This window comes from Dermochelys coriacea, chromosome 1, assembly GCF_009764565.3.
Source record: "Dermochelys coriacea isolate rDerCor1 chromosome 1, rDerCor1.pri.v4, whole genome shotgun sequence".
Taxonomy (NCBI): Eukaryota; Metazoa; Chordata; order Testudines; family Dermochelyidae; genus Dermochelys; species Dermochelys coriacea.
This window is the reverse complement of record NC_050068.2, coordinates 231,697,683-231,722,612: the sequence shown is the minus strand read 5'-3', so window position 1 is coordinate 231,722,612 and position 24,930 is coordinate 231,697,683. Positions and strand designations below refer to the sequence as shown.

The following is a 24,930-nucleotide window of genomic DNA, read 5'->3' as shown; positions in this document are numbered from 1 at the left end:
CCCTTCTCACACTCTATTTCCTTGTTTTGTCTTGTTGTGGGTTCCTTTAAATGCTTCATTAAGTAACCCACTTCTTCTTCAGTAGCATTTCTTTCAGCCCAGTCAGTCAATTTCACCACAAATGTACTCCTGATTCCGGTCACACTTCCTTCCTGAGGAACACTGCTCTGTTGTCTACTGCTGCCAGCACAGTCAATTCAGAAACCCTGGATTCCTATGCCAAAGGCCAAGATGCACTGAGTGATCTTACCTTGGATCTGGTTGTACACAACTACAGAAATGCCCCTTAGCTTCCACAGCCATTAAATCATGGAAAGCCTGTTTAGCTCCATCACTTCAATCTTCTACTTGTGACTCTCCTTTGCCCTGACACAAAATGATATTTGTCTCTATTCAATGTTTCTTTTTATTTATTTACATGTACATAACATATACAAGAAAGAGCCTATCCAAAACTATACGTACCTCTGCCAAAATTCAAAAGTGCTACCAACCGAAAGCCAACAGCTGCTCTACACCCTCAAACCAAAAATAACTCCCCCCAGTAAAAATCAATACCACCTTCCCCCACGCACAAACAGCCAATCATATGACTAAAGTTATCCCAGCTTTAACAATCTATATTATTAGCAGCACAGGAAAGTATATATTTAAAAATAGGCTTAACAGTCTCCTTTAAGGAATGGCAAGATACCAGCAATGATGCCTTTCTGATGTATTAAATGCCAATTCCTCCTCATTAGTATAGTAGCTGGTACTGAGTTAGCATGAGAAGCGGACCAGCTAGTGCAAAGGATTAGAAATCAGGCAACCTTGCTTCTTTTCCCATAACGGCCAATGACTTGTTGCCTTCACCTCTTTTGCATCCTACTTCACAGGGTTGTTGGGAAAATGTAAGCAGTTAATGTTTTAAAGTGTTTTGAAGCCCTCAAAAAGAATATGCTATAAAAGACAAATGTGATTCCTAAATATTTCCAGAATTATTGTTTGTACTGCTGTAGCTAGGAGCCCCAGTCATGGACCAGAACTCTGTTGTGCCAAGCGCTGTACAAACACAGAACAAAGGATGGTCTCTGCCCCTGCTATGCTCAGATCTATTGGAGGAAATTTCACAGTTTAATATGTTTAAGAAGATAGTCATAGAACAAGCCCTTATATGGCCGTGTACTGCTTATATTTTTAACTATGTGGGTAACCAGAATTTCAACTATTACTTGAAACTTTTCCTTAATAAAGGTCTCATTATCAAACCAATCTTATTTGAACTGAAAAAATTATTATTTTTATTAAATAGACTGTAGGGTGCTATTATTCCCAAAGTATAAATGCAGGCCATCAATTGTCTATTTAACAAATATTCTTTATGCATATACCTATTAATCTACCATTACACATAGTAAACATGGCAATAAGGAGATTAGATATTTCATGCTATGTTTGATCAAGGAACCTTTATTCTACTGCTAATATATTTTAGCAATTCAAATGTACAAGGCTGAATTACTTGTTTCCCTAACTCCATTGGCACCAGACGGGAATGTGTATGAGTTACCCATTAACTCAAAATTGCTACTGTATGTTTAGTTTTACCTTTATTTTAAGAACTTATCAATGAAAGGGAACTTCCAACTGTGCCAGGCTATCAGGAGATTGTTTGGTTCAAGCTGGTGTTTGTTTATGCTGCATACCTGCATTGATATCAAGCAGCGTTAATTTCTTCTAACTACACGGGGTGGGAGGAAAAGATCCTTTCATCAGATCTCGGTACCATCAGGAGATTGTAGTATTTACATAAATAGTTCTGGCACTTCCTTGGTATTTAACTAAACTTTTAATTTAAGCTTATAAAAAAATCTTCTGTTTTCTAGGAAGCTATAATCTGCTCAAAAAAGACATTGTGGGGTTTCATAATTATTCTCTCTCTGGCCCCAATTCAGCAAAGCACTCAAGCATGGGCTTAATATTAAGCATTTGCTTAAATACTTTGCTGGATTGGAAGTCTCAAGGCATGATCTTGAGAGGGATGATACCCTTCATCAGTGTTTCTTAACCATTGAGTTGTGACCCAAGAGGGTGTCATGAAATGCAACACGGAATGCAGGGGGTCAAAAGACATTGAAAATTTTATTACAATCTAAAACAAAGAAAATCTGGTTACCCCCACCCCCTGCACACCCTTACCCCTGAAGGTCAAGTGATCTCTGTCAACCTCTTGAAACACACCAACAAATAAATTACAGGTTTCAGAGTGGTGACTACAAAAACTAAAAACTAATTTCCCCATGCTAATTTCCCCCTACTGTAACTCGCACCTTCTTGTTAACTGTTTGAAATGGGCCACCTTGATTACCAGTACAAAAGTGATTTTTCCTCCTGTTGATAATAGCCCACTTTAATTGAATTCAGAGTAGCAGCCATGTTAGTCTGTATCCGCAAAAAGAAAAGGAGTACTTGTGGCACCTTAGAGACTAACAAATTTATTTGAGCATAGGCTTTCGTGAGCTACAGCTCACTTCATCGGATGCATTCAGTGGAAAATACAGTGGGGATATTTTATATACACAGAGAACATGAAAAAATGGGTTTTACCATACACACTGCAATGAGAGTGATCAGGTAAGGTGAGCTATTACCAGCAGGAGAGAAAAAACAGCTTTTGTAGTGATCATCAAGGTAGGCCATTTCTAGCAGTTGACAAGAATGTCCGAGGAACAGCGGGGGGGGAGAGGAAGGCGCGCGCGGGCGCGAATAGTTTTACTTTGTGTAATGACCCATCCACTCCCAGTCTTTATTCAAGCCTAAGTTAATGGTGTCCAGTTTGCAAATTAATTCCAATTTAGCAGTCTCTCCTTTGAGTCTGTTTTTGAAGGTTTTTTGTTGAAGAATTGCCACCTTTAGGTCTGTAATTAAGTGACCAAAGAGATTGAAATGTTCTCCGACTGGCTTTTGAATGTTATAATTCTTGACGTCTGATTTGTGTCCATTTATTCTTTTACATAGAGACTGTCCAGTTTGGCCAATGTACATGGCACAGGGGCACTACTGGCACATGATGGCGTATATCACACAGGTAGATGTGAAGGTGAACAAGCCTCTGATGGTGTGGCTGATGTGATTAGGCCGTATGATGGTGTCCCTGAATAGCTATGTGGACACAGTTGGCAACGGGCTTTGTTACAAGGATAAGTTCCAACCCCTCAGACAGAGACAAACACCTACAAGATCTCTATCAAGCATTCTTACAACTACAATACCCACCTGCTGAAGTGAAGAAACAGATTGACAGAGCCAGAAGAGTACCCAGAAGTTACCTACTACAGGGCAGGCCCAACAAAGAAAATAACAGAACGCCACTAGCCATCACCTTCAGCCCCCAACTAAAACCTCTCCAACACATCATCAAGGATCTACAACCTAACCTGAAGGACGACCCATCACTCTCACAGATCTTGGGAGACAGACCAGTCCTTGCTTACAGACAGCCCCCCAACTTGAAGCAAATACTCACCAGCAACCACACACCACACAACAGAACCACTAACCCAGGGAACCTATCCTTGCAACAAAGCCCGTTGTCAACTGTATCCACATATCTATTCAGGGGACACCATCATAGAGCCTAATCACATCAGCCACACTATCAGAGGCTTGTTCACCTGCACATCTACTAAAGTGATATATGCCATCATGTGCCAGCAATGCCCCTCTGCCATGTACATTGGCCAAACTGGACAGTCTCTATGTAAAAGAATAAATGGACACAAATCAGACATCAAGAATTATAATATTCAAAAACCAGTTGGAGAACACTTCGATCTCTTTGGTCACTTGATTACAGACCTAAACGTGGCAATTCCTCAAGAAAAAAAACTTCAAAAACAGGAGAGACTGCTAAATTGGAATTAATTTGCAAACTGGACACCATTAACTTAGGCTTGAATAAAGACTGGGAGTGGATGGGTCATTACACAAAGTAAAACTATTTCCCCATGTTTATTCCCCACCGCGCTGTTCCTCAGACGTTCTTGTCAACTGCTGAAAATGGCCCACCTTGATTATCACTACAAAAGGTTCCCCCCTCCCCTGGTGGTAATAGCTCACCTTACCTGATCACTCATTACAGTGTGTATGGTAACCCCCATTGTTTCATGTTCTCTGTGTATATAAATCTCCCCACTGTATTTTCCACTGAATGCATCTGATGAAGTGAGCTATAGCTCACGAAAGCATATGCTCCAATAAATTTGTTAGTCTCTAAGGTGCCACAAGTCCTCCTTTTCTTTTTAATTGAATTGTCTCATTAGACCTGACCCCTCCACTTGGTAAGGCAACTCCAATCTTTTCATGTATTGTGTATATATATCTTCCTACTGTATTTTCCACTCCATGCATCTGATGAAGTGGGTTTTAGTCCACAAAAGCTTATGCCCAAATAAATTTGTTAGTCTCTAAGGTGCCACAAGTACTCCTCCTTGTTTTTTTAAAATAAATTACAGAGGGTTATCACTGATGTATTTTTACTCTTACTTTTACCATACACAGAAGGGGGCTATGAACATTTTTGACTTCGAATAAAGGGTCACCACTCTGAAAAGTTTGAGAAACACTATCCTAGATTATTCCAACAACAAAGTTTGCTCAGTTTATTAACTTTTGAAAGCCTGTAAGAGCCAGCTGTGCAGTCTCAACCAGTAATGTGAAAATCAGAGTGGTTTTTTTGTGCTATGCACTGTCACATTTTCGTTGCACCATTTAACCAACTGACTATCTGGTTTGACATTCCAGACTTAGAAGGGCCAGTGTACAGATCAAACTTTTATGTGCTACTTGTTTCAGAAGCCTTTGTAAAGTCTAAATGTACATCACATCACAGGCACATCACGTCATCTGAGTTCTCCTTGCTGAGAGCCTTTCTAATATCACAAAGGAGAAGTCAACTTCATTTAGCATAATCTATATTTTAAATTATTATTATAAACACCATGCAGTTTCCCTTTGATTGAGGTGTGACAAGAGGAGGTACTGGAACGAACACAGACCATCAAGAACTCACCAGGACTGGATGGTATTCTTCCAAGAGCGTTGGAGGAATTTGAAAAAGAAATAACTGAGAAAAACCTCAAGGTTTGGCTCTGAGCAAGAAGATTGAACATGACACAGATGAATGGGATGTTTGGCCACAGTAGATTCTTCTGAAACAAATCACGCACGCTGTCCATCTGGTAATAACGGGGGGTTTCCAGCCCGCGGTATCTAGCACCCATTTGCGTCATTACTCTGTACTGTTGTGGGCAACAGAAAGGCTTCATTTGGAATCTGCCCCCACTCCAGTGTAAATGGGAGTGCAGATTATGCTGGTCCCCTGGGGATGGCTCAGTTCTGTTTCCTCTGGTTTGAGTTCCCCACTCTGCTTACAACGCACGGGACAGGAAGAGTGGGAAGCAATAGTGCCAGGAAAGGGATGAAGTCAGTGGAGGGGAACCAGCATGAACAATGGTCCCACATGGTCTGCAGAGGAGGACAGGGATGATAGACAAGAGATGTGAGGGCAGGGTGGGGAGAAGAAGAAACGTTGTCCAACTTGATGATGCACAGTTAACAGTAAGGGGTCTTCTGTGTCTTGCTCTGCAGTGTGGGGCCATAACACAGTCCTCAACCTTGCTTGTGATGTATTTATATCTTTCTGTGCATAGCAGGTCAGACATTTACAAGAAAGTATTTTGCTTCTGGTAAAACCAACCACAGGAAGGGCAGGGAAGGATGTCGTGGTGGCAAAATGCAGAACCCACTCCAGCCTTTAAAAGAGCATCGACAAAAACGGAAAGTCTGAGTGCTCCAAAATAAACTGTCTGTGCATGAGTTTGTGATGATAAAAAGAGGAACTCTAATCTAGACTCTGCTGCTAGAATGGTACAGATGCTGTAGCCAAAGTAGGTGGCCACACGGAAGCAGCTGAAAAGATATACCAATTGTGAAAATGGTAAAAAACTAACAATGAAACTGCAAGGAGCAGAGCAAAGACACATGATGTAAATTAGGTCAGCTACACAGAGCGGAGAGTAAAGTCACCAGTACGCTGATTATACTTAAGACAGCATTAGCGGGTGTTTAGAGAACAGGATAGGAACTAGGCAACAATGATCTTACTCATGAGGGACAAAAGTTCATATCCTACCCAGCCCAGAGTGATTGAAAGGACGCATGTAGAAAGAGTTTGGTAGTCAAAGATTTGTTTTCATGTGCCAAAAATCAGCTTTTCATTAACAGGGGTGGGGGGAAGGGCCTAAACAACATGGTTTTATCGTCTAATGCTCTGTTATGTGGCTGTATGGTGTTCTGCACGGCTGTACATATAATAATAAATATATGTGTTCATTGGGATAGCCAACTGAAGGAAGGGAAATCAGTCAGTTTTGTAAAATCTGTACACCAAGCATAGGTTTTCCTGCCAAATCGATACCCCTGCTTTCTTCTGCAGGGCATGAAGGGGCTCAGTAAATTGTTGCCAACATCCAGGATGTGACCAAAATGCCCCACCAAGGATCAGACATACGGAATTGGTGTTGCTTTCTTAGTAGTGATTGTATAGCTCCTGGCAGGGCAACGGTATCCCAGCAATCTTTTCTTACATAGCTTTAGTCCTAATTCCCCTTTGTCCTGAACCTGGTATAGTCATTGACATCAGGCACAGTAAGCACAAAGTGAGTGTAAAATGTTCCCAGTGGTGCAACTGATTATACTAGGTGCAAGGTACACAAATTCCCATTGTCTTTATTAGGGGCACTGTAGGCAGCATAAGGGTAGAACATGGCTCTCAACAACATAATAGGAAAGAGAGTCCTTCATTGAACATGTTGAAGACACAAAAATGTACATAATTCACATTTCTCACCTTATTAGTGTAATTATAACCTGTCCTCTTTTCTTCTTCTAGTCATTATTACTCACATTTTAAGGAATATGCTTAACTTTGTATTTTCTGTCAATTTATTTAGAATCTCCCATACCTCTACATTTTTAACCTGCACCTGCTTTAATAAAAATAATTAAACACAAAAGATAAGGTTCCTACCAGGGAACAGCAAGTACTATCGGCCTGTACCATCTTTATTATAGGGCTTGATTACTAAAGTTGCAGTCTTTCCTTTTTCCACCGGGGGGGGGGGGAAGAGAATCTCGCTCTCTCTTATTTGTGGCATACCAATAAAAATCTGTATGTTCACCTTTACAGTGCACAAAAGATGTGTGATAAGAGAGCCCTGCGCAACAACTGCATATCCCAAAAGGAACAAAATTCCCATACGGCCATACTATTAAGGTAAAATTAACAGCTGTAAAATAAAATTAGTATTTTATTAATATTCATTTCATACAAGAATATAAAACATGAATTAAAATCTAATTGATGATAATCTGATTCAATTTATGCTTTAATTAAGATAAATTATTTTTAGATGCTGATCTGAGCCAAAGACTCCCAGACCAGGAAATGACAAAAGATGATAAACTGAGTGTACATTACTTGCTCCATTCTAGGTTATAATTTACATCTCAACAGTACTCACACATCATGGGCACAGCCCACACACACAGCAAAACCACACACACTTTGATCCTGGCCCCAAAGACACTCTAGAGAAAATAATATCCTATATAAACGCGATCCTACAGATGTTACATAGACAAAACTTCAATTGTTAATGCACACAGATCTAGGGTAGAATTGAATGACATCTTGCAGTCTTTAACACTTCTCTTTTATGGACGCAGACACACAATAACAAGAGACATACCTGATGTGCCAGTATGTATATATTGTGGCCAACATCTTTCGGTGAAATATTATCTCCATTCTCCTCATCATCATCACATTCCAGAGCCTGATTATATGCGTTCTTCATTACGTCCACCTTTAAAACAAATAAAATCAAAGGGCTTTCAAAAATTTTAATTCCATGAAAAATGTGAACTGCATTCAGATTTGCTCACTGTGCTCGGCTCAAATTTGGACAGGTCCCATGAAGTCCTACAAGAAGATGATGTACGCTGAAAAACGCATTCTGAATGAACAGCAGCCTGAGAAGGTGTTTGGTTTATTCTTATCTCAACCAATTGCACTCTGCTTTGCTGTTTTTCCTCTTTGTCATTGTAAGACAAACTGCAAAGTTTACAGCAAAAATTGAGTCTGGTGTTTACCTATGTATTTCAGGAGAAATTAATTCAGAAATGGAGGGTTTTGGATACCAGAGTTGAAGGATGGTTCATGGCTAGAGCACAAGCCTGGGTCCAGGAGACTTAGGTTCAGTTGCCTGCTCTGTCACAGCTTCCTGTGTAACCTTGGACAAGGCCCAAATACTCAAAGGTGTTTAGGTGCCCATCTCCCATTGATTTCAATAGGAATTCAGTGCCTAAACACCTTTGAGGATTTGGGCTTTATATTCTCTATGCCTTGGTTCTCCATCTATTGCAGTAATGGAGACCCAATAGGTACTTTAGCTAGACAGATAGTGAAGCCCTGTTGTGGGGCTTTGGGGGAGGAAAAGAGGGGGTTGTGCAAATTACTCTCGACCCCCCACTGTATGCGCCATATAGGATTTCTGCATTAATGACTAACAAGCTGATATGGAGGGGGCACAGGGAACGGGGCAGAGTAGGGTGACTGAATCCATGCTTACACAGAGAGGTGGTGTTTATTCCCGTAGCCCTGGAGGGGTTGTGTTACAGTCTCACGGCGTAGCTGTATGTTGGGAGGGAAGTTTGTACCACTCCACTCCTGGTTTCTTAAGCTTTGTAAATGGAGGGCCGCATTTTAACCTTCTGAATGTCTTACATACTGACAGGATGAAATCCTGGCCCCACTGAAGTCAATGGCAAAACTTTCACTGACTTCAGTAGTGCCAGGAATTCATGCATTGATTTTTTTTCCTAATGGTCACCAGTAAAACAGGTATAAAAGTGGGTTTCTGGAGAGAGTGCAAGAAAAATTAAGTTATCTACAATTAAGATTAAAATCTAACAACGAACTGTGTGGAAGAGCTTGTGAAATTCACCTTTTCCATTTTTAAAACCCAAGTTAATCATATCATGTGCTTCAAGGGATAAACTAATAGCTTTGCAAGGGTCAGGAAGGAATTTTTCTCTCCATGTACAACATTGCACAATTACTTGGTTTATTTGGTCTTATCCTCAAAGCCAGAGGGATGATACCAGACTAGATGAGCCACTGATCTACTCTGTTTTAGCAAATTCTTGGAAACCCCCCCACTAATTTCTTCTAAATTTTGTGAAGCTCAAAATGACAACATTTTTCACTAACAAAACTTCTGTGAGAAATCAACACAAATCCTGGGCCTCGAGAAAGGGTGCTTTTTGAAACTCATGTTTAAAGAAAGATAGCTGACATGGCAGGTAGTGCCTTGTTGTTGGGACTTATAATGCAGGACACTTGCAACCTATTCCTGGCTGGAAGCATGCAGCAACACATCTCACTTGCTCACCAGCAAGCTGTGTATAAAAGAGCAGTCAAAGAGGAAGGGAAGGTAGGAATCAGGGACAGGATGTTGGGAGGGTCAGGGATCTTAAGGTCTCTCAGAGAGTTTACAGAAAATATAATTTCTTTGTACCTCACGTATGCCCTGATCCTGCAATGAGATCCAGGGGAGAGGAAATGGGGGCGGGGTGGAGCCTGACTCATTCAAAGTGCTCTGCACATGCACCAGGGGAGATCCACACAGATCTTATTGCAGGATGGGATCATGTTTTTTCCAGTCACCAAATTGGTGGAACTGGCCACTCCCCCAGCTTTTCCACCTTAATAGAAATTCAGGGGGACAATTACAAATATTATCCCTATTCAAAGATAAAGTAAAAATATATTTTTGACTTTTTTGTTTTGCCTGTGAGGTGCATTTTTTTTCTTAGTGTGGTATCATAAATGGTACAAGCTTAATTTCACAGCTACTGACTAAATGTACTTGAAGACAGTTTACTGGAGTATGATAATTTAGTTAGGAAACAATTACAGAAAAGTGCTTGGAATGGATAAAAATAATGAAGTCATAAAGAATGAAATCATGCATGCTTGATCATTCAAAAATACCTTTGGAGAATTAGTACTAGCTTGATATGCTATATCCCTATATGCAGCCATTGCTATTCAGTTTAGATACAGATCCTTTACAAAATATTTTGATGACAGAGATTATTGGGGATGGGGTATAGCCAAAAGATTTATGAATATTCAGAAGTTTTCTTACCAGTTCCCTTGGTCTCATATTAAAAAGGATTCTTTCTGCATTCTCACTGTCATGCCTGCTTTCCATAATAGCCAGCAAAAGCTTAGAGGCATTGTTCTAGAGATACAAAACCAAGTTAATGCAAATGTAAAATCTATTTCATGGATTAACAATCCTTGCATTCATTTTAACTGAGATTACTAGGACCACTTTTTTTTTAGTGGATATGATTTTAAACTGCTTGCATCTTTTATGTTATTGACATAGTAAATAGCTGCTCTCTGACTTTAATGTCAATGTGCTGTAAAAATAACTAACTACGTATAATATATTGGAAGGGGTATTTTAAATATTGAAAACTATCTGACTTTTAAATGCAAAGCTTTATTCTGCATTGAGCACAACAAATGAGATCCCATTTCCTGTTCTCATTGCCCAGCTCACAGTTTTTGTCATTTTGTTAAACAGAGAGCAGAGGTAATTACAAAGTGTACCATACAAAAGGTTTTGCCTATGACGCATGTTTCCTTCCCTTTTTGTTTTTTAAAGCATAATTAATTACCCGAAAGGCTATAAAATCAACAGATTTCATGCATTTCATAATCTTCAAATTTAATCTGAATACTAAGTACTGAGCATATTCCTGGACTCCTGGTGGGAGTGTTAACTATCGGATTTTCACTCAGATCTCTCCCAGGGATAAAATACCATGTCCTTAAACAGTAGTAGTTCCATAACTTCTGAGAGTCTGATCTTACTCCAATTAAAATCAATTGGAGACCATGGGGGAGGAAGGTTGGTCTCATGGTTCAAGCACGATACTGGGACTTAGCAGACCTTGGTTCAATTCCCTGCTCTGCCACCAACTCCTGTGTGATCCTAGGCAAGTCACAACCTCTCTGCACCTCAGATCCCCATCTATAAAAATGGGGATAATACTTCTACACCTTACAAGCATGTTGTGAGGCTAAATGTATTTGTGGTTGTGAATTGCTGAGACACTATGCTAACCCCAAGAGGTCCCCTGTATGAAAATGTGAAGGCAGAATGGGGTCTCTTGCTAGCAGCACAGCTGGAAATGCTCCTATTATTAAGGTTGCCCAATACTTCCCATTAAAAGATCCTGTTCTCAGTTGTTTATCAATTTGCCAAACTAACTGTTCGGGCTGAAATTTGACATGCTGGGTGCCTGCCCCAGGCAGAATTATTTTGGAAAATTTCAGCCAAAAAAGTTCAGCCCTTTTCAAGAATGAGGCAAAAAAGATTGTTTTGCCCATATTAAAATGTTCTTGTGACTTTTTCTTTGAGCAGTTCTATAACCCCCATGCTTTGGAGTGGGGACTTGAAATTTGGAAGGGGGTGACCTTTGTGGGAGGATCAGGCCTTTTGTTTTCCACATGAAAATCCACCTACATTTCACCAAGTTATAAGCCTTTGAAAAAAATCACGGTTTGCACATGCTTGGTAGAGACTTGCTAGACCTTGACAACTAAAATCTTCAAAGCGTTCTGTCCACAGTGAAGCATGTTCCCACTCAGGACTGTGCAGGACTTTCTCTACAGTTGACTTTCTGAGATGCTGAAGGCTGTGCTGAAGTCTGTCACTGGAACTCCTGTTCTCCCAAGCTCCCCACCATAGACCCGGAAAAAAACTGGACCTGGGTGGGGTGCAGTGGGCCCATTTGGACAAGGAACCCTGGGGGAAACTGGGACAGGAGGAGGGGGCAGAGTAGGACTGGTTGGGCATGGAGCCACAGACTGGAGGGAGTCACATTGGATGAGATGCTGGTGAAGGAGACTGCACCTGGCTAAGCCAGGATGCTGAAATTGGGAACCAGTGGGGTGGAAGGAAGACAGATCTGATGAGGAGCCAGGGCACAGGGGGAGAACTGGCACTAGTTGGGCAAAAGCAGTGGGGCAAAGAGCCAGGAACAAGGAACCAAAGAGGATGTGGGGGCAGGTTGAGATTGGATGAGGAGCTTGGGGAGGAAGAGAGTGACAGAACCAGTGGGGACAGGGAAAGTGTGTGTGTGTGTGGGAGAGAGACAAAGGACAAACTTCCCAAACTTTCACTGGGACGGAGGGGGAGAAACAGAGATTGGCTGGGCAAGGAGACTGGGCACAAGATACGGTGGGAAGAAGGTAGGTGCTGGGATGGGGTGTCTAGAGAGTAAGACAAGAATTGGCTGGGCAAGGAGACTGGGACTGAGATATGAAGCCGGAGGAGTGGAAACTGGAACTGGGTATATGAGAAGAAAGGGCCTGGGTCAAGAAGACAGGGACAGGTTGGAGGGGACGGGGCAGGAGGAATCAAGCATAAGGAGATAATCTTTATTTACATAATGACATACTATTTTTTCCACAGGACTTCTGCCTCATTCAGTGCACAGGATGGACCTGCACTGGGGATGAATCAGGGTGGTATAGGGAAGGAGATTGTTGCCTGGAGGACCCCTGCTGCACTTGTTCCAGAAGTTGGAACTTGTGCAGTGGGAGACTGCAGGAAGAGAAAGGATGGTCCCATGATTAAGGCAGTTGAATACTACACTGGTGAACTAGATTCCAGCCCTTTACCACAGCGTTGCTGCAGGATGTTGGACAAGTCACTTATATCAAACTTTTCACAGTGGTCACTGTGTGCCCATTTTCTGGGTGGCCAACTTGAGCCCGAGGACTGATTTACAGAACATATAAAGTGCTTTACAATGCTATGAACACTGAAAAAACCAGGTGTCAGGTGTCTTAAATTGGGCACCCCAAATTAGTGGGGCATTGAATAATGAGGAGAAATTAGAAGACTGAATAGCTGCTCATTAAGCGAGCATCATCCATCCTGTGAAATGAAGGGTCCTATGAGAAAAATAGTATGTAATCATATAATTAAAGACTGTATTATAATGCAGATGTCCAAGGGGGCCCAATTAAGGTTGCACGGGCAACCTTATTCCTGGCATTTTTTAATGTTTGATGAAAAAATTTTGACCAGTTCTGTTCATATGTAGCAATACCTGAGGTATCACATTATTTGAGAAGCACACCACCAGATTTTATATTGGGAACACAGACTCTTCATACCAGATATACAGTATCTATTTGATAAGGTTTTTAGAGGAAGTTGAAGGTAAGTTCCTGGATATGATGGTGAGTAGAAAGGAATGTCTCTGTGTCTAATTCACTGGCTGAGCTGAGCCAAACTGAGTTAATTTGTTTACTAATGCCACCGGGTATATTATATCGTCATGACACTAAGTAAGCGTCAGGATGCCTCGCACTCTTGAATAGGCATTTTCATCATCACCATCATCACTTGAATCTGAATAGATAAATAAAAATATTTTCGATACCTTTAGCTGAAGCACCAGGTCGATGCAATATTTGCCAAGAGGGTTTATGTCATTCAGGATCAGTGCAATTATAATATCAATTCCATTAGACTCATGGGTAGCAATGCAGGTCTTTTTAAAATGAAAAGAAAAGAGAGATGCACACATATGAGCATATTTTCAAAGCAAGGGCCCAGATCCTAGGCTGCTCTGTGGCAGCATTATACCCGATGGCCAATGCAAAGTGGCCCTAAAGCAACGGTAGCTGGCCATAGGAGAGAGGATCACCCCCGTGGAGCAGGAGCTTTCTGTTGTGTAGAGCCAGCATGTCACCACCCATCCCTGCTACAAGTCCCTGCTACCTCCCGCTGCTATTTTTAGCACTGTGGTTTCCCACTGATTCCCCACTATTGGAGCCTTTTTCCTCTGTGGGGAACAAAGTCCCCCAGTAGGAAAAGTCTCTGGCAGGAGGAAAGCAAGGGAAAAAGGCTCTACCAGCTCTCTGCTGCTGGAGTATTTCCCCTCTGTGGGGAAAGGCTGATGAACCTTTTCCTGCTGTCTCCCCCCCTTCCAGAACCCTTCCTCGCCTCAGGAAAAGACTCTGGCCATGGGGAAAGGTCTGCCAGCTCCCTGCTGCTAGAGCCCTTCCCCTTCCACAGTGAAACATTCCAGCATCAGGGAAAGACTCTGAATGGTGGGGGAGCTACTGAAGCCTTTCCACCCTGCCTCCCCTCTGCCAGAGCCTCTGTCTGACCTGTATAGTTACACGTACACACTGAGGTATGGACACAGCCTACTTTTCTCTGCAGCGGGTAGCTACACATACACTACATGCTACCACCAGTAGCGTAGATGTAGCCTACATGACTATATGATTTGTGTGCACAGATGCAGGGTTTTTTTTTTTTATATATATTACACATACATACACACACACACAAACACACATATATACATACACACAAGGGGGGGTGCTTGTTTTTGTTTTTTTTAAAAATACAGCATCTGAAATTTGCAACTGTGGCGAACGGTAATTCTGAATATTTTCACAACTAGAGTTCTGGCCCTTTTCAGCTATAACAAACATCAGGCTAAAAAGCTCGTGGATTTAAAAAAAAAAACAACACATTATATAACATTGGAAAACAAAAGGCTTAAAAATAAAAAGCAGAGAAAAATGAGATGGAAATGACAGCACTGAGTATCTGCCTCTGAAATACAAAAGATCACGTCTTCAGTTGATGTAAAAGAGCGCAACTTCATTCCTTAGTTACTTCACAGAAGGTCTAGGTAATGAAGTCTAAACAATCAATCATATTTTTTTATTACCAGTGTTCTCTGTGAAACTAGATAAAAAGTGAACTTGAAAACACATTTTCCTTTCCCTTTACAGCACTCTAATTATCTCTGTATTTTCAAATAGTTTGACCCATGAGTTTTTAAGCAAATATGATTTAACTTTCAGTGCACTTTAGCTTTTTTTCCAAGTATGAAGTAAGGCTGATTGATGTCAGTATTGCAGACAAGCACACTTTGTAGTTAACCAAGATATATACTAGGAAGTAACATTAATATTTAACTGTATGATCCAACAGTTAACCATTTTAGCATTAAGAAACCAGTTTTTATTTTGTAATTCTGTCCACTGCAAATTTCTCCATTCCTAATCCATAACAAAAGTTGTGAAATTACATCTGCTGTTACATCTTTTCTTTCGTTTACCCAGGCCAAGTAGAGTGATGTAAAATACTCAGGTATATGACTTTATAGACTCCATCCAGCAATGCAATTAAGCACATATTTAACTATAAGTCCTCATTCAGGGACCATTCATGTGTTTAAAGTCAAACAAGCTTAGGTCCCTAAATCTGTGCCAGCAAACACTGAACACACCTTAAAGTAGCTGCTGAGGACAGAAAAGCATGGCAGCATACACCTCACACCTGCCTCTTCCTGAGTGTATTTTTTAGGAAAATCCCTGACATCTGACTGAAAGAATTGCATTACTACTACCCAGTCTTGAAGATGCTGGTCTTGCAAGTACAGCAGAAAACCTGCGTTAAACACTTGGGAACTATATAAATTACAGTCACTATATTCTAGAAACCTGCAGAAAGACCACCACATATAAAAGCTAAGAAATGAGTGAGATTTAGATTTTATTGCTTATTTGGTTACTAATGAGTTTGCCATGTGCTGCCACAATTACAGTTCAAAACCTGAAAGGACTCTCAAACTGTGTGGGGGAGGTTTGGTTTAAATCCTGGCCCTATTATGGCCAATAGCAAAACTCCCATTGACTTCAATTTGGCCAGGATTTCACCCCACCTATATCTGAGAGATTGTACTACAGAGGAGACCTGATTAGACAAAACGAGTCCAAGCTCTAATAAAAGTGCATTTTCAAAGGCATCTTAAACTTTTATGAGGGCTTCAAGTATGCTACAGCCAGCCATATAATTTGAATCAGTCCTGAATTATTAAGAATATGAAAAGGTTATGTAATGCCCATGGACACGCAGGTAAATTCTTCCTTACCAAAAAACGATTATTCTAGCTACCTGATTTTCATGACATGGGCCTTGGCAGTATTCGGTCAAGCTCTCAAGGGTTTGGTTCACCAGCACTACGTTCTTTTCGTTGATGTATAGCCCCAACAGACCCAGGCCGCCGGTCGTGCTTCCACAAATGCAGTCCAAGAACTGGAGAGTCTCGCACACTAGGTTGTAATTTGTTTTGTTGTTCTGATTTCTTAAGAAGGTCTGAAAATAAAATGAGAGAGATCAGGCACCACACCGGAACAGCTTTACATTTTAATGGTAATTCTCCACTTGCCCTTGTGTGATAAATGAAGAGGGGGGAAGCTCCCTTTTATGGACCCCGTCAGCCAGTTAGCTATAATATCCCTCTTAGTAGCTATTCTCTACTTGCTTTACCTGTAGAGGGTTAAGAAGTCTCCCCGCATAGGTAAAAGGAAGGGAGTGGGCATCTGAGCAAAAGAGCCAATGGGAAGGCTAGAACTTTTTAAAATTGGGAAAAAACTTCCCCTTTGTCTGTCTGTTGTGGTTCTCGGGGAAAAGCAGAAAGACAGGGCTGCAGTTATGTCGTAAGAGCTTGAGCCAGGCATGAAAAATCATCAAATCGTAACTAGAAACTACTCACTTGAAACCCCCAGATATGTAAGTAGATCAGGAATGTCTAGGAAGATGCAATTAGGTTTATTTCTTTATGGCTTGTGGACTCCTCTGTGCTAATCCCAAATGCTTTTGTTTTGCTTGTAACCTTTAAGCTGGACCTCAAGAAGGTTATGCTTGATGCTTAGTTTTTGTAAGTAGGTTTTTTTTAAATCTAGCAATAGCCTAAGTTTCCGGATGTATTTTCTTTCTTTTTGGTTTTAATAAAATTTACCTTTTTTAAGAACAGGATTGGATTTGTGTGTCCTAAGGGGTTTGTGCACATGTTGTTTAATTAGCTGGTGGTAACAGCTGATTTCCTTTATTTTCTTTCTCAGTTCTTCCCCAGAGGGTGTGTGCATGTGTGCGTGAGAGAGAGAAGGGGCTCGAGGGTACCCCACAGGAAGGAATTCCCAAGTGTGCCTTCCTGGGTTCTCAAAAGGGTTTTTGCACTTGGGTGGTGACAGCATCTACCCATCCAAGGTCAGAGAAAGCTATAACCTTGGGAGTTTAATACAAGTCTGGAGTGGCCAGTATTAATTTTTTAGAATCCTTGAAGGCCCCCATCTTCTGCACTTGAAGTGCCAAAGTGGGGAATTAGCCTTGACACCTTGTGAACAGGTGAAAATTTCACCACACAAAAAAACAAAACAAAAACAAAAACAAAAAACTTGTAAATGTAAGTACTCAGAATTCAGGAAATACAAAAAAAATTAAGTCAAAAAATGCACAATCTTTCCACATATTCTACAGAACCATACCTGGAGCTCTCGGTTGTGGTTCTCACATAGCAACTGAAGAAATCTCAGTATTGGCTGCATGATTGTGATAGCAGGGCTCATTGTTGCTTCCTCCATGGACTTTTCTTCTGTGTTTGTAGCATCTGTTGCTGAGCCCATAATATCTATTTCTGGGTCCATTTCTCTTCTATACACAGAGTAAGCTTTGGATGTTGCAGAAGACGCTTCTGTTAACTGCCCCTTCATGCCCTGTTTCAGGTGCAGTGTTGAATCCCTTACTGTAAATGAAGACGATAATTCCCATTTTCCCCCAGGCTCAATTCATTAATAAATAATGAACAACAACAGTGTTTGGGGGATTTTTTTTGCACTCAATCCCTAAAGACCTCTAGGCAACATATAATGAAATATCAGAGCAATGTTCACAAAAGAATAATGTTTTCCAAATAATCCACAAACGTTGAAACAGAAACTTGAAACAAAAAAACACTGTCTTTCTGCCACATACAATAAACGATGAGAACAATGGATGAACCACAGACTGGGAATTCAGTTCTTATGCTGGAATAAGTCTTTCACAAACAGCACTATTAGTTTCAGCTTTGTTTCTGTCTGTATAAAAATAAATGGCCAAATCCTTCACCTGTGTAAATCGGCATAGCACCACTGACGTCAATAGAGATATTCTGATATAACCAATTGAGGAATATAGCCCATAATTTAGAGACAATTTTCAAACAGTTACTTTTATTTCAGCAGCCCAGAGTCTGCTGTAGTTGCTCTGAAAAGCAGCTATGGTATCAGTGATGCTATACATGCTGTTCATGTACAAAGCATTTCTTTTGCCTCTATTTTAGAGAAAATCCTCTTTACCTCTCTTTCTTGGAGCAGATATGGTTATGTCACTATCATCATCCTTCTTCTTGCTACTCAAATCAATAGTGTTGACTGTCACTGTTGATCGTATTTCCTGCTGAGCAGTTTTCATGCGGTCATGCAGAACTTTAAAGAATTTTTCTGACTTTTTTTGTTCGTTCAATTGCTGGTAAGTAGAATACTGCAAGAAAAGATATCCTTTAGATGTCAGTATTTTAAACAAGAAGAAACACATAGTTTCCACAAAACTAGTAATTTCTAGATTATCATTAAATTATCTACATTAACAAAAAACAAATATTGAGTATCGACAACCTAATTCTTTTATAAATTAATATACAGAGCAGGTCAAAATGTTTCAAATTTTGAAACTTCAATGACATTTTGAAATTTTGGAAAAACTGAGGAAAATTTCAATGCTATTTTGACCACCTGTTGAGTTGGCTGCAATTTTTCACATTTCAAAATATTAAATTTTGAAAAGAGAATGAAAGTGAAATTTTGTGAAATTTCCATTTTTCTAACAGTTCTAGTGATTTATTATTCCCATTTAATAATAAAACAATAATTATGTATATATAGTACTACAGCTTAAACTTTACACTTCTTTAAGTTTTCTTTGTCAGATGCTACCTCTCAAACTCAAATCTACAGACTTTTTCAGAGGGACACTCTTTTTCAAAGGGAACAGAATGAATGATCTCCCTAAGATGCATCATTCTTGCAGGACAAAAATACAAAAATTAGAATCCTTAAACTAAAAGTATTACTTATCCATTACTTACAAAATGGAATATTGGTCACTTTTACATTAATTCGGTTTTTGAGGCTTTTGAGAAGTGTCAAACTTTTTCAGAAAGTAACTTAATTTTGCTGGTTTCAGAGTAGCAGCCGTGTTAGTCTGCATTCGCAAAAAGAAAAGGAGTACTTGTGGCACCTTAGAGACTAACCAATTTATTAGAGCATAAGCTTTCGTGAGCTGTAGCTCACGAAAGCTTATGCTCTAATAAATTTGTTAGTCTCTAAGGTGCCACAAGTACTCCTTTTCTTTTTAATTTTGCTGCTATTTTTGACTTGATGGTATGGTTTATTTAACATCACTCTTCAAAATGCTTAAATTCAGGAACACAAACATAAAGCAACTGGAGATAATATTCATACGTCCATAAGGCAAAGAACAAGTTTAAAAAAGTACTGTACTGCACTCCATACATAAAGATCGTTAAAAAGTGTTTTCCACTATTAATGAGTCTACAGCATAAGATATTACATTATTAGCAAAAGCACATTTGCATTTGTATTATAATGATACATTGGTTCATGAGAGAAACTTTTCACAGAAGTCACTGAAAAAATTCTTTTAATTTGTCTCCACACTACGTGCATTTCAAAAGCAATGAATGATAAGTAAATACCTGTGTTTGTGTATTTCCACCTTCAAGCAATGCAATACCAAGTAAGATGGCTTCTGAGAAAATTCTGTCATTTTTGGTGCTTACTATAACATCTATGACTAGTTCCGATGCACCTTCTTTATCCAGAAGGCACTGAATATCAGACATCAATATCCCAGACTTATCTGAATCTTGTCCTGAAAAGCCACCTGCAAATATGACAATTATAGATCCTGTACTTTTATATTGCTATTTGTGTATACATGTTAAAATAAACTGCCTCATAACTGGATATTAATTTCTAAAGTGTTCAGTTTACAGTAGCAATATAACAAATCCAATCCTGAAATTTTTTTCTCAGGGAAATCTCCCATTGATTTAAATGATAATTTTGCATAAATAATGACTTTAGGGCTGGGCCCCAAGAATAAAAAAAAACATGAAATAACATGATCAAAACCGTAGTAACACGGAGTAATTCCAACGACAAAGATGATGGAGCCTCAGTGATTTGTTCACAGAAATGCATTTTTATTGAATTATTGCATATTTGAAAGGTAAGCTGAGCTGCAAGGGCTTTTGAAGACAGGGGACCCATGTCCTCTTTTGCTTCTTAATAAATTATCAACATGGGCTGAAAGGTTATCTTGATGGGTTTGTTTTTTTTAACCTAAGGTACAGTCTACACCCAGATTTTGTAGTGATAATACTGTTTTGGTTAGAGGTAAATATAATTTTAAAAAAATACAACCCCTCCCTTCCCCCCAGTTTGGGTGCAGTTATACTGGCATAAAGGTGCCTTACACAAGTACAGCTTATTCACCTTCCCTTATGGGGAAGCTACATAAGAACTACGTATTATTAATTATTATACTGGTATAAACACCTGTATGGATATAACTGTATCTACACTAGGGCAATTGTACCATTTGAACTATACTGCCATAGTAAAATGTTACAGCTTGTGTGTTTGTGTAAACATGGCATTAAAAATATGAGGCCTGGTCTACGCTATGAAATTAGGTCAGTATAAATACACAGCTCAGGGGTGTGAAAAATCCACAACCCTGAGCGATGCAGTTAAACTGACCTAACCCTTGGTATAGGCAGCACTACTTCCATTCTCTTGTCAACCTAGCTACCGATGGTCATGGAGGGGGAGTACCTACACGGACGGCAGAAGCCCCTCCTGTAAATGTAGGTAGTGTCTCTACTGAAGTGCTACAACACACAGCTCACTACAGTGTTTTAAGTGTAGATAAGCCCTCAGGAATGTCAAATTCTGTCCTTCCTGATTCTGCTGGAGAACCTTTGGGAGGTCTTAAGGATCTTTATTGTGAGGACTGACACTAACGGTATTTGATCTTGAACAAAAGACTACCTTTGTTCAAAGTGTTAATGAATCACTTAAATTAAATAGGTCTTAATAAAATCAAACAAAACGAAAGGTTTCAAGCAGTCTGTCTGAAAATCCCTTTCCCTCTCCATTGCTTAGCTCATGATGTCACCATTTCTGTAGTACTCCAGTCATCCACAAGTCTTCCAGTCCTAATAGTACCTGTGTTTATAATTTAAAAAGCAAGCAGAAAACAAAAAACCCTGCCCCTCCACAACCATCCATATTACTATCTAAGTGACATAATAGCATTAGTATGACTGTAGCTATCCGTATGATGTCTCATCAATACTAGCTACATTTTATGTTCTCCATTGGACTGTATAAACTTCAGAACTTACGTCTGTTATACCTAAACAGAATGCACACTCAATAACCACCATATCCACTAACAAATGAACTGTACAAACATACAGATGCACAGTCTAAACGTACAGTGCCAGATTCTACTTTTGTACACAGGCAACCAATTGACTTCAGTAGGTTACAAGGGTCTGACTGAGAGCAGAATTTGGTCCACAGGATATCGACTGTAAATATTTCCATAGGGCCAACATCTGGAAATTTATGTAGGAACATCTGGATCAGCATCTGGAAATGTGCCCCACAAAAGCAGGCATACATACAGTATGTGCTGCAAAAGTAGTATTAAGGTGCATTACAATCTGGCTCTATGCACAGTCCTCTCCCCATGCCCTACTTAAATTACTACTGTCAACATACAGACCTTCAAAATCATACTCCTTGAAGACCCCTCAACTGCTTTGGTAGTGAAGGTTCTGTGAAGCCAAGAATCCTTCCCATGAGTTTTGAGGGACACCGGGACACGTTTGGAGAACTTCTGTGCTTTGCTCCGCCTACTGGCTGCAGATTTTCTGGCACATGCTTACACACAGCCAGTCTGAATTTGGATTGAGCTGTGTATTTATTTTTTATTCTTTGGGATTGCGAAACACAAGCCAACTGTTTGACACAGGTGCATGCAATTTAACACAGTTTGGCACTGCTCCTCTCCCAACAGGTCAACAGTTGTTTGAACTATTTACTGACTAAATCCCCTTAGCATTTACCATGCACCTGAGTAGAAAATAGGGTGACATTTTATTTTTCTTAAATGATCGTTGTTGATTTACCTCCCACTTGTGCAGTTTTGCTGTAGCTGCCGGACAGAGGCCCATTCATACCACTTCCATAGTCTCCTTTAAAGTAACGATTTAGAAGTATTTTCCTTAAAGTGTTGCCCTTTAGGAGAAGGATGAAAAATAGCATGAGACATTACAGGAGCTGCCAATTTCCGCTTTCTGGAAAACAAGCTGTTTGCCACAGTAATATTCTGCTAACTCAGTTTTAGATAAACGGCAAATATATATTTGGGGATGGTAGCTGAGAGAAGTATGGTTTTACCTAACAAATCTCATCGCCAATTTTCTAAGCTTCTTTTCAATGTATTTATTTTTAAAACCTCAAAATAAATCAAGTGTTTTAAAAAAATATTTTAATTGTGGTCTTTAAGGCCTATATTTTTCAGTTGGATCCATAAAGACAGATACGTGTTCTTGCTTTCCCTTTGTCCTACCTATCCTTGACTGTGCTGTCTCCTACCCCTCCGTGCTTGAGTCATCTTATATTACTCAGACTGTCTGACACTGTATATCCCAGCTGTAGGAACTCAGACTATTACCTAGAGCAGAGGTGGGCAAACTACGGCCTGCGGGCAACATCTGGCCTGCGGGACCGTACTACCTGGCCCCTAAGCTCCTGGCCGGGGAGGCTAGCCCCTGGCTCCTCCCTCGCTGGCACGCTGCCACATGGGCAGCGCTTTGGGCAGCGGGGCTGCGTGCTCATGCAGGGCAGTGTGCCTTGCTCCGGCCGGGCGGTGCGGCTCCAGACATGCTGCTCTGAGCGGCATGGTAAGGGGGCTGGGGCCAGGGGGTTGTATATAGGGCAGGAGGTCCGAGGGGGCAGTCAGGGAGCAGTTGGATACGGCAGAGGTTCAGGGGAGGTGCAGGGGACAGGTAACAGAGGGTGGACAGGAGGTGGGGTCCCGGGGTGCCTGTCTGGGGACGGGGGTGTGGATAGGCATCGGGGCAGTCGGGAACAGGGAGTGGGGGGGTTATATAGGGGTGGGGATCCCGGGAGGGGGTGGTCAGGTGACAAGGAGCAGGGGGTGTTGGATGCGTCAGGGGTTTTGAGGGGGGCAGTCAGGGACGGGAAGTGGGAGGGGTGGATAGGGGGCGGGGGCCAGGCTGTTTGGGGGGCACAGCCTTCCCTACCTGGCCCTCCATACAGTTTCGCACCCAAATGTGGCCTCGGGCCAAAAAGTTTGCCCACCCCTGACCTGGAGCAGCGGGTTACCAAACTTTTTAATAAGGCAACCCACCAACTACATTTGGTCTTGTTTTGCAACCCACCATTACATATATGCACTCTCCACCCCAGCACCACAACCCTAATCCCGGTCCGATGCAGAGGGGAGGCACTGGAGTGGGTTGGGGGAAGAGAGTAAGAGAACGAGCCCATCCCACACGCACCTCGCAGTAGCAGCTAATGTCCCATGGAGTTGGGTCTGACTTCCCGCTCTGGGCACTGCCTGGCACATGGAGGCACAGTGCCACTCTGGTCCGGCCACCCCTCTATCATGACAGAGGGATGACTGGGCCAAATTTGAACAAGTAGCATTGTGATCTGGTGCCTGATTGGGACACATTTTTTGGGAAACATTAAAATAAGTAAAACAATTTATTCATGTCTAAATATTGGTGATGATATAACAGAATTTTCTAAGGCCTTCAAGATCCATCACTAACTTCAGGCACTGAGCAGCTGATCTTCCACACACCATCCATCCATCTCCTCGCTGGTTGTACTCTACTATAAATGACCCTTCACCATTCCTTCCATAATAATGTTCTCAAAGCTATTTCCATCTCTATGCCTAATGCAACCAAGTCTACATCTGTTGACTTCTGACATCAGGGTCTGCTTCTCTCCCATAATATTTCCAACATAGGCATTTGTCTTTTTTCAATCCAGGAGATATGCATAGTTCTTCGCCAGCACCACATGTCAAAAGCTTCAGTTGTTTTCCTGTCAGCAGCATTAACTTCCCAGGATTCATATCTCATTAAAAAAAAATTGGCTTTTCACCAGTCACACAGTCAGACATTTCGAGATGCCATAGTTTTCCCACAGTTTCTTAAGAGAGGGCATATCTGAGTGAGCCATCCCTCGTCTTCCTCTGATTTCTGGAACAGCCTCCTTGGCTGGATATGTATGACCTCAGATTAATTTAATTAATCTACTTCCTCCACAGCTTGTCCATTAATCGGGATACCTGCTTGCATCATGTTTTGGTAGTCATGTCAATGTACAGACGTTTTCTTTTCATCGCATTCAGGAATAATCCATATTCCTCACTAACTGTTTTTTTACAAACTCCAACATTTGTTGCATTGCTTTGGTGGTTGTAGGAAAGAGCATCAGGTCATCAGCATATCTGAGGATAGTTCAGAGGTGTCCACCAATGGAGATCCCAGCTCCTTCCAATTTGTAAAAACCTCACAGGCTTGCCTCATAATAAATCCTCCATATAGGTTAAAAAGGCGTGGAGACAAAATAAACCTGCCTCACATGCTGCACAATGGAAAACCACTCACTGTCACAGACTGCTGTTCGTGCAACTGCCTGTTGTTGTTTGTAGATACTTGGGATGAGTTCAGTAAGAACCTTTGGAATCTCCACATCTGCCAATATCTTCCAAAGATGGCTGTGCTGGATGATAGCAGCAGCTTTTG

The 24,930-nt window shown here is 40.9% G+C and overlaps 1 protein-coding gene across 3 annotated transcripts in view; it reads right to left on the bottom strand.

Annotated features, from left to right (window-relative positions):
* ITPR2 (inositol 1,4,5-trisphosphate receptor type 2) overlaps positions 1 to 24,930 on the bottom strand; it is a 358,661-nt gene that overhangs the window by 77,404 nt on the left and 256,327 nt on the right. For all 3 annotated transcript variants that reach the window (XM_038389064.2, XM_038389070.2, XM_043516179.1), the window contains exons 38-45: positions 22,270 to 22,378; positions 19,762 to 19,949; positions 18,344 to 18,527; positions 17,492 to 17,748; positions 16,119 to 16,319; positions 13,579 to 13,689; positions 10,257 to 10,352; positions 7,794 to 7,910 (exon numbers count right to left, since the gene is read on the bottom strand). In XM_038389064.2, the coding sequence (XP_038244992.1) occupies positions 7,794 to 7,910; positions 10,257 to 10,352; positions 13,579 to 13,689; positions 16,119 to 16,319; positions 17,492 to 17,748; positions 18,344 to 18,527; positions 19,762 to 19,949; positions 22,270 to 22,378 (1,263 nt within the window). The remainder of the gene's footprint in view (positions 1 to 7,793; positions 7,911 to 10,256; positions 10,353 to 13,578; positions 13,690 to 16,118; positions 16,320 to 17,491; positions 17,749 to 18,343; positions 18,528 to 19,761; positions 19,950 to 22,269; positions 22,379 to 24,930) is intronic.